The following is a 15,716-nucleotide window of genomic DNA, read 5'->3' as shown; positions in this document are numbered from 1 at the left end:
GATGTTCATATATATTACAATTAACATATTCAAAATGAACAGTCAAGGATCATTCCTCAGGGAACCAAAAATCTGCAAAAAGCATGTTTAAAAGTCGATATCAAAAATATGACTCACACATTTTCAAAAGTCCACATACTACAAGGATACATATACTCTTCCCTTTAATAGTATCAAGTGTCTTGTTAATCTCAAGTGGGCAATAAACATGAGAAAGGAACAGATTGTACATGACGCACAACGGAACGGGAAGTTTCGTAAATTGGACCAATATCCAATATAACAGTGAGTCCGACTTTTATACCAACACATTGAGCAAGGACGCAAGGGCTGACGATATATCCTTTTGTATTATTCACACTCGCACTACAAAACTCGCTGGCACACCACATATACGTTTGCCACCTTTAGACAATTTTGAAAGTCCTATCAAAGTTTGGTACAAAACTATGTTGTGCATATAGTGATACTTATTGCACTGATAGAATGAACCGTTATGACACCAAATAAAACTTCAACAGTGTGTAAACTACTTGAGTCCAAGCAGCCATACGACCTTGTTCACGTCTCAAGTTTACCACACAATTTAATCGTTGACAAAATGTTGGCGTCTCTTGGCCGTGAGAGACTGACAGCTTGTCAAGTGTTCTATAAACTGCTTTGTTACGTGGAAGCCAGCATGTCTTAAGTCTATATACCATTTCATCGGAGGTGAAGGTTTTCATTCCTTGCCACACGTGTTATCATAGATACAATTCCGATGCAATTTTTGTCATTGAATAGCCATAAAATGAATTGTAGCTAATTTTTCACTCAATGTTAGTCCCAAGGTGACAAGATATATATTCCATATTATATGCTCTGTAAAATCGCTTTGAAAAGTACATCAGCTTACACTTGATCGGAAGGTATACGTTGCGTTGTAAGACTCAGAATACAGTGGATGCTAACTATCTATCGAAATAAGAAATGTACATTTACATAATTACAAACTACACTCCTGCAACCATGCCGGAAACTTATCGTCGCGAATACTCTCAATGATACTGTCCAGGGAGCGGTTAACAATGTTCGTCACGTGTCGCGCGAAGGCCCTGCCGTGTACACGCCCCATGTCGTCCGACATCATGAGATGGGCCATGTACTGCCTCCTGTCATTTTTAGAAAACATCGTCGGAACGAATCCGGATTTCAGTAATAGTGCGTTGAGTAACATCCGTGCCGTTCTTCCGTTCCCATCTCTGAAGGGATGGATATGTACAAGTTTATGGTGGGCGGACGTAGCCCTCTCTATCGGATGCATGTCACGCGTTTTGTTTGACGTCAGCCACGTTTCGAACTCCGCCATCTTGGAAACGACGTCGTCAGGTCCCGGTGGATTGTGGGTAGGCCCAACAAAAACAGTCACATTGCGCACGCGCCCTGCCCACTGTGGATTGCTCTTCATAAGCAACCGCTTATGGATTTCTTTGACGTCAGGCAATGGTTTGTCGTGTCCCAAAGTTGAATTGATATAATCAATCGCTTCCATTATACCCAATTTTTCATCGTCTCCCCTTTTTGTCTCTACCGAATAATCACTGAATAGAAACGAACGATAGAAGCAGTTCAACAGCATTTTTGACACCTTGCTGGTGCTTGCATTTGTATATTTGTGTATTTCTTGAACGACCAAATCGTTCTTGTGGCTTATGTCAAACTGAAGAGAGCGATACCGTTTATCCAGGAGAGGTAGCAGCCTGTGTCGACCCTGGATCGCCGATGTCGTGTTCGGAGCGTACAAAAGAGCACGGGCATATTTCTCGTCCGCCTCCTCCAGCCTTCCAAGTGACTCTAGGAAGCGGCCATATTTTGTAAGGATGTCTGCATTCTTAGGCGCCAGGTTCGCCGCCTCTTTGTAAGACTGTTTGGCGGTTTTGACGTCACCACGCTGTGCAGCTCTCTCTGCTGTACGAGTTGCTTCGTCAATTCTGAGTTTTTGTTCTGTGAAAAGAGCAATCAATATTTTTTTATTCACACTCCTTGTGATAAGATAGCCTGCTCAAAGATCAGTTGCGATGCTTTCAATCGATCAACCAAGCAATCAATAAACTACGTATTTGGGTCTCTAAACTGTTCAAATATCAGACAGAGGCTTTTCTGTTTTGATTTTAGCATTGAACTTTCGATTGGCAAAAGTACTGATAGATTGCGAACACTGCTTAGTACCAGCAAAAAGGCACGTTCTTGGCAGAAGGACAGTTTAGGATATGGTTGATGAATTTTAAGAACATGATATCATCAGGTTATGTAATAATATCCTGGCTGATTTGCCTTAAAATGTTAAAGAGGATATTCTGTGTGTGGACCTTTATACAAGACACCCTTGCTCTTTACGATTACACCAGTTTTCAAAGTAAATTCCTTTGATTATACTAACCTGCAGTTAGCTCCTGAACCGGCAGGTGACGTTTGCGACGGCGACGATCCCATGTTGTTTGCTCCTCGGGCTCAGGAGCCTCCGTAGTCGTCGTTTCGGACGCAGCTGCAATGAAAAGTTACACTTACACAATCTACTGTACTGCTGTTTTCAGATGCTACAATAAAGAAAGGCGGCGGTGACACTTTCGTTCTCCAGACACGCACAAGCTGGCTAGATGTCATTAAACACCAAACCAGTATATTCTTTAAAAGTATAATAGTGCATGTATATCACTGAAAGCACCAATCATGTCCCTGGTGCCGAAGGTAAATCGCAACAACAGCAGTATCCCTTGCCCTGATTCTGAAAGCATATCACACTGAAAATATACCCCCGTTCCTGGCGCTAAAGGTATATGGCATATCCATGTCCCTAGTGCTGAAGGTGTATCACACTTAAATACCATCCTCCTTGACCCAGGTGCTGAAGATATTTCACACAGAAAACACCATCAGTGTCTCTGGTGCTGAAGATAATATCACACTAAAACACCATCCCTGTCCTTGGTTCTTAATATATTTCACGCTGGAAATATCTGTCCCTGGTGCTGAAAATATATCATACTTAAAACTACCCCTGTCTCTGGTGCTGAAGGTAAATTCCACTATAACACAATCCCTGTCCCTGGTGCTTAAGGTATTCACTTTACGAATACCATCCCTGTCCATGATGCTGTAGGTATATCACACTGAAAATATCACCCCTGTCTCGAGTGCTATAGCTATATCACACCGAAAGCACCATCCCTGTCCCTTGTGCTGAAAGCATATTCCACTAAAACATCCTGTCTCGAGTGCTTTAGCTATATCACACTAAAACACCACTGTTGGTGCTGTTGAGCCACAGACTCCCTATTTTTTGGAGGCGAAACATCTAAAAAGTAAAGTTATGATAACATTATCGCGAGAGTGAACTTACGGCAGCTATCGGGTTCATCACTGGAATCGCCACAGTCGTTGTCCCCGTCACACTGCCAGGCCTCGCTTATACATTTCCCGTTGTCGCAGCGAAACTGGCCAACAGAACAGGATGAGGCAGCTAGCAAGGAAGAGATAACACAATGTACAGAATACTATCCTGTGTTTAATTTTTTTCGGACAGTATTCTTATCTATGATTATAAGTCAGCAAGTCAACAATAGCGTGACAGTATCAAACTCTGTACAAACTCAAAACTGTGTACTTTTCCCAACGCTGCCTTTAGTAGTAATACGTGTGCAAACAAGTTCATATAACAACACGTCTATCTAATTCTGTGTTTATTCATCTATACTAGTTTACCTGATTCGCAGTGACGCCCGGTGTACCCGTCAGGACACTCGCAGGAATAACCGTTTACTCCATCCCGACAGACTCCTCCGTTAGCACAAGGGCTGCTCGCACATTCGTTAATATCTGAAGCAAAGACAAAGAAAATAGTCATCGATATCAATTATAGGTGTAGTTGTTACTGCCAAATGACGAACGCCGTGAGCTAAGCCAGCAGTAATGGGTACCTGGGCGACTACTGATTGTTGCCCTGGACAGATTGGATGGGTCACTCGATCCCGCGTCGTGCGAGTCATGTCAAGAAGTAGCGGTGGTTTTGCTAACCTAGATGGTAAGAGACAAATTGTACCCAGGGCTTCCATAGACCAGTCCATCGGCTCTTTTGACTGATATGCCCCTATGAAACTTTTGCTGAACGGGAAGAAAAGTCAACTGCTACAAATCTGTCCCTGCAGATCTGTTCCCAGCCCACCGAGGCTAACCCTTGGGGGTGTATGCGTACTGTGGGTAGACTCTGCAAAAGGTCTTGGTTTCATTCTTGACAAAAACCTTACACTCCAAGAACAAGTCACCTCTACTGTGACAAAAGCGTCACGCAGACTGCACTACCTGAGGCTTCTGTCCAAGCAAGGGACCAGCGTTTCGGACTTAGTCCTAGTTTACCTGTCCCTTGTGCGCCCAGTGCTTGAATACGGGCATGTCCTCCTTGTTGGGTGCAGCAAGGAACAGGAACGCCAACGGGAGCGAGTCCAACGGCGAGCTCTTCGCATCATCAGCCGAGCAGGCCGGCGTGATGTGCCTGAACTATCCACCCTCAAGTCTAGGCGCGAGGATGCCGCTGTCAAACTCTTCAAACAAATGCTCCAAGATGACCACCCCTTACACGATCTCGTCCCCCCTGTAGAACTGCAGCCATTGGACGGTCACTCAGGAATAAACACAACATCTCCATCCCCCCAGCAAGAACCAAAAGATTACAGGACTCTTTTCTGCATAAGGCAATCAGTTTGTACAACAATCAGTAGCAACTAATGTGCAATAACGTTTGGATGTACATAATGATATATTGTATATAACGTTAGGTGTTTTCTATTTTATTGTGAATATATAGTGTCTGACCGACTGAGGCCATGTGAATACCATCGCCATTCAGGCATGTTTGTTTTGTCTGTAAGTTGCGGTATTTTGAATAAAGAATTGAATTGAAGAATTGCTCCCATGAGTCTCGCCGTGTGCTAAAGGTTATGATTTTGTAGATAACTTCGGGTCTAAAGACGTCTGTATGGATGAAGGAAGGAATGCAGAATTCAAGATACCCTACAGGAGCGTAGAGCGAGTGCGTCACCTCATGAGCTCAAGACCAAGAAGCCGGAGCTAAATCATGGCTTACTTGACTAGACCAGTACATTAAGCGGAACACGTCGAGATAGAGCAGTCCGTTGAAAAAACGCAGTTTATTCACCGGCACCATACATGACGAGTAAATTTTAAGGTACCATAAACTTACATGTACATGTTGCACAAAACATACTTAGACATTTTACCTCAAAGAATCCTATTCGAACACGTAATGGTAACAGCACTATTCAAGATATCTTTATTGAGCTTAGATGTAGTCTGAATATCGGTGTTATTGAAGCTTTACGAAGTTTTAATGATTGCCATTAATGACTCTTTACGGAAACTTTAAAATAACGTATATCGCACAATTAGCAGAAATTTACAGAGCCTAAAGATAGTGTACTTTTTAGGACTTGAGTGCCACTACGTACTCTTCAGAAAACGACGTAAAGATAGTGCAAAGGTAAAGCACATATGATACTTATGCACCCGTACAAATTACGGAAAGAATCTTAAAGAGTGTCAAAAGGAGATCTTTACGCATGCTCTATGACTTCATGCACTGAGATTGACATATCATCGTCTGTATTATCCAACAGTCGTGGCCTTCGAACCTTCTTGAACACTTCCCAGCTCGACAATTTCTGACGCATTCGTAGATGTCTGAAGAAAATAGAAATAGAATATGCATAGTAGAAGATTTAACTTTTAATTTTTCTGTTCCTTTACAACCCTACCATGCAACTCGCAAGCTGTTTGCCCTCAGTTAAAACGGTCGCTGCTACAAGAGAGCAGAACAGTAGAAAAGTCGTTTACATCTTTAACATACGCCTCCATGTATATTTTGGTATACCGCCAGGTCGAATACAATATGCATGGAAGAGGACAGAAAGAATGAAACAAACCTTCATAGAACATCGATTATCAAGACTCCCAACGCCCGTGGCCATTATCAAGTATAGTCGTTTTGACAGATTGATTACAACACTAACTGCTTTTACTCAGTTGTGCCGATGACGAGTACTTAGAGCCTAGTCCACCTTAACATTGCCCTGATTGGTCACGATGTTCTAAAATGTACTATATAGCCTCCAAAATATCTTAATGTTACATACCTTTTTGACAATTGTTTCCTGTAAAACCAGAAGGACAATCGCAACTATAGCCATTGTGTCTGTCTGTACACCGTCCGCCATGCTGACAAGGGTTACTGCCACATTCGTTAGTATCTGAGCATAGGAGAACACATTTCCTGTACACCTCCATCTTGGATCTGACCACCAATTGCAAACTTTCTTGACAAAACCGCTGGTAAGACTTACATATTCGTCTCCATTTGTGTGCCTTCGCGAAACACTTACATGTACAAACTGTCAAAAAGTTTGGACCAATCATCAATCCGCAAACACATCTACTATGAATACATACTAAAATTGGGCTCACGTAGCTGCAGCCTTTTTTTTCTGACAGAAAAATAGATCGCATTGCTACATACCTATTTGACAATTGTGTCCTGCATAACCAGGTTGACAATCGCAGCTGTAGCCGTTCTCTCTGTCTGCGCACCGTCCGCCATGTTGGCAGGGGTTGCTGCTACATTCGTTGATATCTAAAGAAAACAGAACAATGATTTTGACCATTAATTTTCTTCTGTTGACTAACATCATGCAACTTGCAAGCGTTTTGACTACAGCTGAAACTATGTTATTTTTTATCATTCCTTTTAATTCATTTTTTATTGACAGCAGTCAGCACTCGTTAAAACGACGTGACTCACAATCAATGTACAGATAACAAACGCTAGTACAACATACCTGTTTGACAATGCTCTCCCGTATACCCAGGTTGACAATCACAGTTGTAGCCGTTCACTCTGTCCGCACACCATCCGCCGTTTTGACAGGGGTTGCTGCTACAATCGTTCACATCTGAAAAGAACGAAACGCAACACATTTTGACTTTTGAATTTAGTCACCAATACTAATCCAACATCTAAGATTGCTGTTTCCATCGTTGAGACTACGGAGTGTTTTTCATATTCGTTTCGCCCCCATGAATTTGACCTACTGTGTAATTGTCTGTATTTTGCTCTGACTTACAACATACCTGTCTGACAATTTTCTCCTGTATAACCAGGTCGACAGACGCAGCTGTAGCTGTAAATAGAGCCGAAGACTCTGTCTGCGCACCGTCCGCCATGTTGACAGGGGTTGCTGCTACATTTGTGCATATCTGAAGCAGTAGAACAGAAATAGTATCTGTGAACTATCGTCTTTAAATCAATTGCCAGTGCCTTGCGATGGAATGCATAGAAGACGACAAAATAAGATAGTCAATCTACAAAGCTAAAAATGGTCATAATTACACCCCTAGGTTCCAACAGCCCTGCGTTCCGACACCCCCTAGCTAACTTTAACCTTAACATAGGGGTGCACCGGTGTCGGTATGTTGGGTCGTGGGAGTATAGCTATAGGGGCGTGGCATGAGAGCATAGGGGTGTAGGGACATAGGGGTATCGAAACATATGGCTGCCCGCCCCTAGCCCGCCCCCTCCCCCGCCAGAGAAACATACATTATCAAGACTCCTGATAGAAACACTACAAATGTCTATCAGGCCACTTTTTACTCTCAGACTGCATCATCAGTCATTATGGCCTAAACCACCTTAAATCGTTTTTACTGGTTACAACGATCTAGGACTAATTGTGTTTCAAACACATTACTGTCACATACCTGTTTGACAATTGTGTCCAGTATAACCAGAAGGACAATCGCAAGTGTACCCGTTCACTCTGTCTATACACCGTCCGCCATGTTTACAGGGGCCGCTGGCACATTCGTTCACATCTGAGCACAGAAGAACACGAGTAGTAGTTCAGATTTTTTGTATCCATCCCTATTTGTATCTGATCCCCTGAAGCCCATGGATAGTCAGAGACGCGCGTCTCATCGGTAAACGTTGGAGATCTCTAGAAATGTCAGTCTATCGTATATTCATTGGCTCTAGCGAGCAGACGTGGTCTCGTAACTTCTTACTTTGTTAACTATACGTATCCTAAGGTCCATCATCTTCAAGGACGAAAGAGTTGTATTGTCTGGTCATACCTGTTTGACAATTCTCTCCCGTATACCCAGGTTGACAATCGCAGCTGTAGCCGTTCACTCTGTCTATACACCAGCCGCCATGTTGACAGGGGTTGCTGCCACATTCGTTCACATCTGAAGAGTAAAAAAAAAGTAACAAATTTTGATGTTTACATTTTGTTCAGATCCAAGTGACCCAACCACTTTGTCTTTTTTTCTACCATCTCTGACACTAGTGTTTTTGATCCTCGTTTCGACCCCTATATGAGGGCCTGTATGGCTATATTTTCAACTTATACTGTATAATTGTTGTTCCGACCACACGCTTAGTTGCTCTAACCTACTACAGACTTCCGTGATAATTTCATCAGTTTGGGGAATGACTGAATAGCAAAGTTCACTTATTCACAACCAAGTATTTACATGAGCCGACGTTTAGATGACTGCCTGTCCTGATGTATTGCCCTGATGAAAATGACAGAAGTAATCGAAACGTCCGCTCATGTAAATACTTGATATTCCCTACTACATACCCGTTTGACAATTGTGTCCTGCATAACCAGGTCGACAGACGCAGCTATAGCCGTTCTCTCTGTCAGTACACCGTCCGCCGTGCTGACACGGGTTGCTGTCACATTCGTTGATATCTAATCGCAGAAGAATACGAATAATTGTTTAGATATTCTGTACGTCTCAATTTTTGTATCTGAGCCCGTGGCCAACCAGAGATGTCGTTCTGATCACTAAAAGTTGGAGATCTCCCTACAGTTTAGTCTACCTTTTATCTACCTTTTATCAATTGGATGAAGCGAACCCAAGGGCTCTAGCAACTGTAGCTTGTTAACGCACCCGTCACAAATTAAGAATGGAGGTCTGTTGATGTGTTGCTACATACCTGTTTGACAGTTCACTCCGGTGTACCCAGGTTGACAATGACAGATGTAGCCGTTGACTCTGTCGGCACACCGCCTGCCATGTTGACAGGGGTTGCTGCCACATTCGTCGATATCTGAAGAAAAGAAAAGCAATGATGATTTTAACTTTTTATTTTTTCTGTCATCTAACCATCTCATCATGCAACTCGCAAGCTTTTGACCACAACTGAAACTATGTTAATTTCGATCCTTCGTTTTAATGTATTTTCTTATCGTCAGCACTTTAGCGTTGCGACGTTAAAACGACGTGACTCACTATCAGCCTACCTGTTTGACAATTCTCTCCCGTATAACCAGGTTGACATACGCAGCTGTAGCCGTTCACTCTGTCTGTGCACCGTCCGCCATTTTGACATAGGTTGCTGCCACATTCGTTGATATCTGAAGAAAACAGAACACTGAAGTTAATGCATAATTTTTCTATTACCTAACTTATTAACAATGTTGCATACGCCACTTTGTCCACATGAACGATGATACATCGTTACCATTCGTTCAGATCAGTATCTTCTTTCCATCTGCCCTCTGTATTGGCTGTGCGTTGTCTTTGGCCTCATGACCATAGGTCGTTGTTAGGGTGTAATACGTGCTCAATTCATACTTACCCGTTTCACAGAATCTTCCCTTGAATCCAGAGGGACAATTACAGTAGTATCCATCCTCTCTGTCCTCGGCTAGGATGCACCGCGCATTGTTCTCACAGGGGGCGCTGTTACACGGGATCGTGTTGTTGACATCATCGTCTCCTGGATCTGCTGAAAATGAAAGAAGCGCCCATATTTTGGAATGAGAGTCTTTCCCAAAAAGAATGTTGATAAAATTACTGATCAAATAGCTATAGTTATCACAAAGTCAAAGTAGCCTTTTAGTATCTGAACTGCAAAGAATACATTCGAAACACTAAGTATATGAAACATCATATTGTAACCTTCATCATTGACTTTGTTACGCAATTCTTAAAACAACTTCAAAACCATTGGTTGCAGCTGTGAAGCGACTCGACCAATTCACCACAACAACCGCGAAGACATCTTGTAAACATAGATATAACATACAATCAGAGGTTTTCCATATACAGTTTGTACTCTTGATTTTTATGAACTGCAACTATGCCCATAAGCGGTCCCCCGAAAGTGCGAAATGGAACGAAATGGAACGGACTAACGGATACGCTAAATCCGCACCGGGATATGGAATATTTCCGGAGTACGTATACGCCGGGATACGAGGCCATTTCGTGCAGTGGTTGCACATGACCATGAACGCTGTTTTACCTGGTTTCTCCACGTACCCTACTATCCATTCCCTGAAGCGGTGGACACGTGTGTAGACTCCGTACTTCCCCTGCAGTGCGCAGCCGTCGCCCCAGCTGACAAGGCCCAGCAGCTTCCATCTGGAGTTAAGTCAGAAAACTCCATATATGGGGTGTTTGCGCTCACTTGACTGTGACGTAGGTCGCGTCGGCCATTCGGATTGGTTAAAGTTGTGTTTGTTAACAAAGCTAAGAAGATATAAAGGCGAGCCGTGGCGAAACCATATTGCACTATATCATAGCCTTAGACGTCGCCTCAACTTTTTAGAGCTCCACCGAGGGAAAAGCAGAAGACATAACTCTTGAGTACCATAGAACAGAAATCTAATTCACTTTGTGTATTTTTGGTTTTCTTTCTTGTTTAGATCTTCATCATTCTTAACTACCTTCCGTTGTCGTAGGTGGCGAAGGGTCCCCCGCTGTCCCCCTCGCACGCGTCCCTGCCTCCCGATGTGCGACCTGCGCAGAACATGTTCTTACTGATGTCGTCTGCGAACTGAGGGTGTGCCCGGCGGCACCTCCCTAGGGACACCAGCGGTAGGCTCACCTGAAAAAGGGATGAACTGATGAGTATATCAAATGTATCTCCATTGGCTTACTGACAAGCTGTTCTCGGATCCCACTGGTAGTAACGAGAAGGGGAAAAGCTGTGTACTTATCCAGTGCACCGAAGAAATTTCCTGTAACTGATTATAGCTTTATGTCCCTTCCCAAGCACTGTTACTCTTTCAAGCTACATTGCAACTATAATGAGTTATTGCCTAGTCGACGTTTTGATGACTGCCTGTCACTTTTCTCAGGGCAATACTAAAATGGTTCTACTTCGCACTGCAGCTAGGTGTCGCTTCTGCAATGTGAAGAATGCGGTCCCAAACGCTACTGAGTTTATATCCCCCTCCTCACGCTTCATTACTGGAGTATATTTTCTGATCCATACAGCCCCCTTAATCCAACGGGTGCATCTGTTTAGTTATCCTTTTTGTCTATCACATTGACCCCGTCCCATTCTAATATACAAGTTTCTGAAACAGCAAGGAAAAATGCTGGCCTCATGATGTGTCACTAGACACTACATGGTGAACAACATAATCAAAGTACTCGCAAGTTTTGGTGAATATAAGGAAGTAACCTGTACACATCATCAAGTCTAGAGAATTCAACAGAAATGGACAAAGACATGTAGACCTTCATAAGAGTAGTTGAATAAGGTCCTCCCTCTTCCACGGCTCCCCAGCCAGTCACAGTCCCGATCTGTCCCGAGCGCACGAGTTTCCTGGCATCCAGGACTTCCGGGAGGCAGATGGGAAGAACGTATTCTGTAAACGTCACTTCCGGTCCGGAGAGCTTCAACAGGGCGATGTCCGACTCGTACGTGTCGCCGTTGAAGTCAGGATGGATTATCATTTCTTCCACTATGTGGGAACTGCATGAAATGAGATTAATTACACCACTCAAAAATGTGAATAACTTTAAAGCAAGATAGCTGTTAAGTAGAAATGCAATATCATAGAGAAGAGCATGATTCTTGCAATTGCATGAACATGCAATTTAACCGTGCATTGGAAATGAAACATATGTAAAAAGACTTGAAGTTAACCATGTTTAGTTAGATTATGCATGGATTAGTGCATTAAAATTTTAGTTTCGCAAGCAGTGTTTTCCTTAAAGTTTGTTTTTGAACCATGAACAAACGTTACGAGTAGGGGTTCGGACGTGAGCCCTGGCGAAGTCGCATCGCACCATCAGCTTTATTGAAAAGTACGACGCTTTGCCTCATGAGTAGAGGGTCTGATTTATCTCTAGCTATCAAAAGTGAAAATACCTTCCTACCTTTCAGTCTGTTCGAACACGCCCCTCGCTGTTGTGTGCCTCCCGAGTCGGACGATAAAGTCGTCTTTCCTGACTCCTGACTCCCGGATGCAGTGCGCAGCCGTGATGACCCACCGACCGTTTAACAGGCTCCCAGAACAGAAGAACCTAATAGTATGGTAAACGTTTGGCGCAGAAAACGCGTGAGGCTCAACATTTTCATGTCGCACAAAGCTGTTAAGTAAAGATGATGTGGAAAATTAAGCTTGGGAAGACTAAAAACGTTTGCCGTACATATTCGAAACCAATAAGGTTCTGATAAACTCCGGGGATGAGGCGTTACCAAAAACTATGAAATTTTGGATGCTTGTATCAGCCACATATTGAGAGAAGGTGGCTACGATGATGATAACGTATTCATAATGACATTTTAATTTGATCTAAGCCACTGGACAAATCTAAAGAGTTACAGAGTGATACAGATGTTTCAAGTACCATCCGGCATACTTATATTTCTGGTATAATATAAGTCTTCATACTTCTGTTTTTGTGCCTAAGTGTTCTCTACCGCTAATGCATCTGTTTAATCGTTTTATCTATTGTATACAGTAGACACAGACAAACCTGTTCCTGGCGGGTCGGATGTCCCAGAGCATGGCCTGCCACGGGAACGCCCCGCGGTCCACCTCAGTCCCGCCCACTACAAATCCGTCTGGACCGTGGGGATGGAACGGCCGGCCGCAAACTGGAATTGATTGGGCCGATAGCACATATTTTACGACACCGAGAAGGAAATGGCTTTTAACAGGATGATCCTGTCAGCAGTGGAAAAGTTTGCACTGCTGACAGGATCATTCTGTCATTGACTCAGTTGTCTCAGGTCAACAGTGAAAGAGGCCATAGAGGGAGAGTTGGACTGAGATTCTCGTTTCTTCCTTACGAGAACTTCTGTCTCGACGTTTGTTTATAACAAAATCAGTGGACAAGGGTTATGAAGGCATATTCTTAAAGCTCTTGTCAAACTGCATGCAGGAAAATCGATCGATCGACGAGTCCGCGAGATCTAAATGACACCATCGGCAGCAATACGCCCGGTAATGTCTTATCCAACTACGAATCGCAATTATTTGACAGCCATGGAAAAAACTAACCGTTGTCAACATCGATCTCCACTTTCAAGACAGCCTGCGCCTGAATGCTCCTGTCCCCCTCCGTAGTCCTTGCCGTGCAGGTGTACCGGCCACTGTCGGTGAGGCTTACGGCGGTGAACACCAGGTCGCCCCGATGCTGCAGGACCCGGTCGCCGTCGATGAACGTGTCGGAGGGCTGTCCGTCTTTGGTCCAGGAGATGTCAACAGCGCCCTCTGCCGAACAAGGGAAGATGTGGCTTTCCCCAAACTGCACGGTCGCGTCGCTGGGTTTGTCCAAAAAGGAGATCTCTACAGGGAAGATAAAGGACAAATAATGAACCTCTAAGATCGTTCGCACAAGTTATCATGGATATCAACTTTTGCACTTTTCATATCTTAACAAGCTGAACGCCAACCGTCTGCCACCTTCCTCGATGCGATACTGACTGGTTCTACCTCGCACTGCAGCTATAGATGTCGCTGCTGCATGTGTTATAAATGCGGTCCCAAACGTATAGTAAGAAACTAAACAACACGATGACACAAACCTGTTTTTAAAGTGATCCAGATATCGGCGGAGATTGTCTCCTCTCCCCTCTCCAACAGACACGTGTATTTTCCCTCGTTTTCTTCGATCCCAACGACCAGGAGGTTGTGGTTTAGCAGAACAAAAACAGAGCCAGAAAATGGCGGCGCCAGGAGTTTGCCTTCCTTGTACCACTTTTGCCGAGAGATGTCGCCATTTTGTGCGGAACACCCAACCAGAACAGTGTCGCCAGGAAGTACCGTCTTATTGGACGGTCTTTCCTTGAACGACAACACTGAAAAATAACAACAACAATAAGAACATTTATTTCATAACAATGGAATATTACCATTGTATAACATCATTCACACATTTGTTCATTCATTCATTCATTCATTTGTTATTCTACATGGTAGTTCGGCTTCTTCCCACGTCCTTTTCACCCAATCCAAATGATAAATGAATTCTCAGGTGACAAAGATAACACAATGTAACATTTCCATGATTCTAGTATGGATATACTTACGCTCATCAGTATCCCTCCTCAGTCTGTACTGTTCTCGTTTGTCACTCAAACGGACATTACTGTGGATTAAAAAAAACAGTCAGTGAGTGAAAAGTATTCGTCTAGGCTCTAGCAACCTGTTGGTGCACAAGGGTGCATTCGCTAGTTGAGTTATTTGTGACTCATTTGGGTTGAAATGAAAAGCATACTGTTGGCAGCGTCAAGCACAGCTACAAACCGTCCTTCAACTTTCAAAGATGGCCTTAAACACGCGCAAAACCTCAAAACAAGCACTGGCGGTTGAGATTTTTCCAAGCTGTTGCAAAGTGGTTTGGACTTGTGACAAGTAAGGTACTCAGAATACCCAAACACATGTTTAGGTTGAGCTCTGTTACTTTCCAGATGTCCACAGACAGACTAGGTCACTACAGTACTTGCACGTACAAGGGGCGATATAACTGCGGGCCTAGGCCTATAGCAACTGCATGCCAGGAAGATGTCACTGTTAAGACATAGAAAAGGCCATGGTTTTCGGAAGAAAAAGCTGTTTTTGGCTAACCATTGGCTAGATAAATGAAATATTTTAACCTCCTTGGCTAGATCTAAAGGCCATCTTCTGAGTTGTCCGAGTTGTACGTACGACTTAAACATGTGCGTAGTGCACATTGACAACGAATTTATCGCTCGTATGATCGGTGTTTGCCTGAAAACGTTAACACACCTAGCTTCAGTCAGACCGCTAAATAGATAAACGTTGTTAGTGGTGCATTGCACTGTTCAAACATGGACTGAGGTAACCTTTGAGCTAGGGGACGGACCAGTTAATATTCAGGGCTGAAGCTCGTGATCCTATCCACTATACGCTATTGCTAGTTGGTGATTTTGCACATCAGCAAGTGAGTTAAAGGTGACATAAGCATTCTATCCCATAAGTCGAAAAACTTTCATATTGAACTTGTATATACAAAATGCTGACTTCGGCATTTCTAGATGCCATAAACGTTGCACGTACCTTGCAAATCCTGCCCTGAAGAAGGCTAGTGTTGTTATGAAGAGGACAAAAACTCTTGGAAGGAGACTCAAATCCATGGTACCTTTAAGCGGGACCCAAAACAGAAGAGTTCTTTACCACAGCTCCGTACCACAGCGTCCGTCTTGGTCGGCGGAAAGAAATCCAACCCAATGTGCGGTCGCAGTCTTGTCAGACGTCCAGTTAGTTGGAAAGCCCCCGGAAGTGGTGGCTGATTTGACGTCAAGGGGGAAAGGTAGTAACAGGAACCACGGGAAAGGTACCGGAAGTTCCCTAGAACCTCACTTCAAGTTGACATTCCCTGTACATTTATCA

General features: G+C 43.6%; 1 protein-coding gene across 4 annotated transcripts; it reads right to left on the bottom strand.

The window, feature by feature from the left end:
• Positions 1-147: 147 nt before the first annotated feature.
• Positions 148-15,585, bottom strand: LOC136422623 (uncharacterized). 4 transcript variants are annotated; one of them, XM_066410444.1, is made up of 22 exons: positions 15,384-15,585; positions 14,393-14,451; positions 13,889-14,161; positions 13,362-13,649; positions 12,835-12,955; positions 12,232-12,378; positions 11,587-11,824; positions 10,788-10,948; positions 10,364-10,482; positions 9,695-9,844; positions 9,357-9,470; positions 9,050-9,163; positions 8,688-8,801; positions 8,176-8,289; positions 7,804-7,917; positions 7,177-7,302; positions 6,885-6,998; positions 6,566-6,679; positions 3,742-3,855; positions 3,380-3,499; positions 2,420-2,524; positions 148-1,983 (listed from the first exon to the last, which is right to left on the bottom strand). In XM_066410444.1, the coding sequence occupies exons 1-22, from the start codon at positions 15,458-15,460 to the stop codon at positions 986-988; spliced, it is 3,894 nt and encodes a 1,297-aa protein (XP_066266541.1). In that variant the 5' UTR covers positions 15,461-15,585; the 3' UTR covers positions 148-985. The 4 variants fall into 4 exon arrangements, with proteins under 4 accessions (XP_066266541.1, XP_066266542.1, XP_066266543.1 ...); XM_066410445.1 differs by having other exon boundaries at positions 9,695-9,841; XM_066410447.1 differs by lacking the exons at positions 148-1,983; positions 2,420-2,524; positions 3,380-3,499; positions 3,742-3,855 and adding exons at positions 4,930-5,733; positions 6,186-6,299 and having other exon boundaries at positions 15,384-15,584.
• Between the last annotated feature and the right edge of the window lie 131 nt (positions 15,586-15,716).

The sequence above is a fragment of the Branchiostoma lanceolatum genome, chromosome 17, assembly GCF_035083965.1.
Source record: "Branchiostoma lanceolatum isolate klBraLanc5 chromosome 17, klBraLanc5.hap2, whole genome shotgun sequence".
Classification (NCBI taxonomy): domain Eukaryota; kingdom Metazoa; phylum Chordata; class Leptocardii; order Amphioxiformes; family Branchiostomatidae; genus Branchiostoma; species Branchiostoma lanceolatum.
This window is presented reverse-complemented; position numbering and strand designations above follow the sequence as displayed.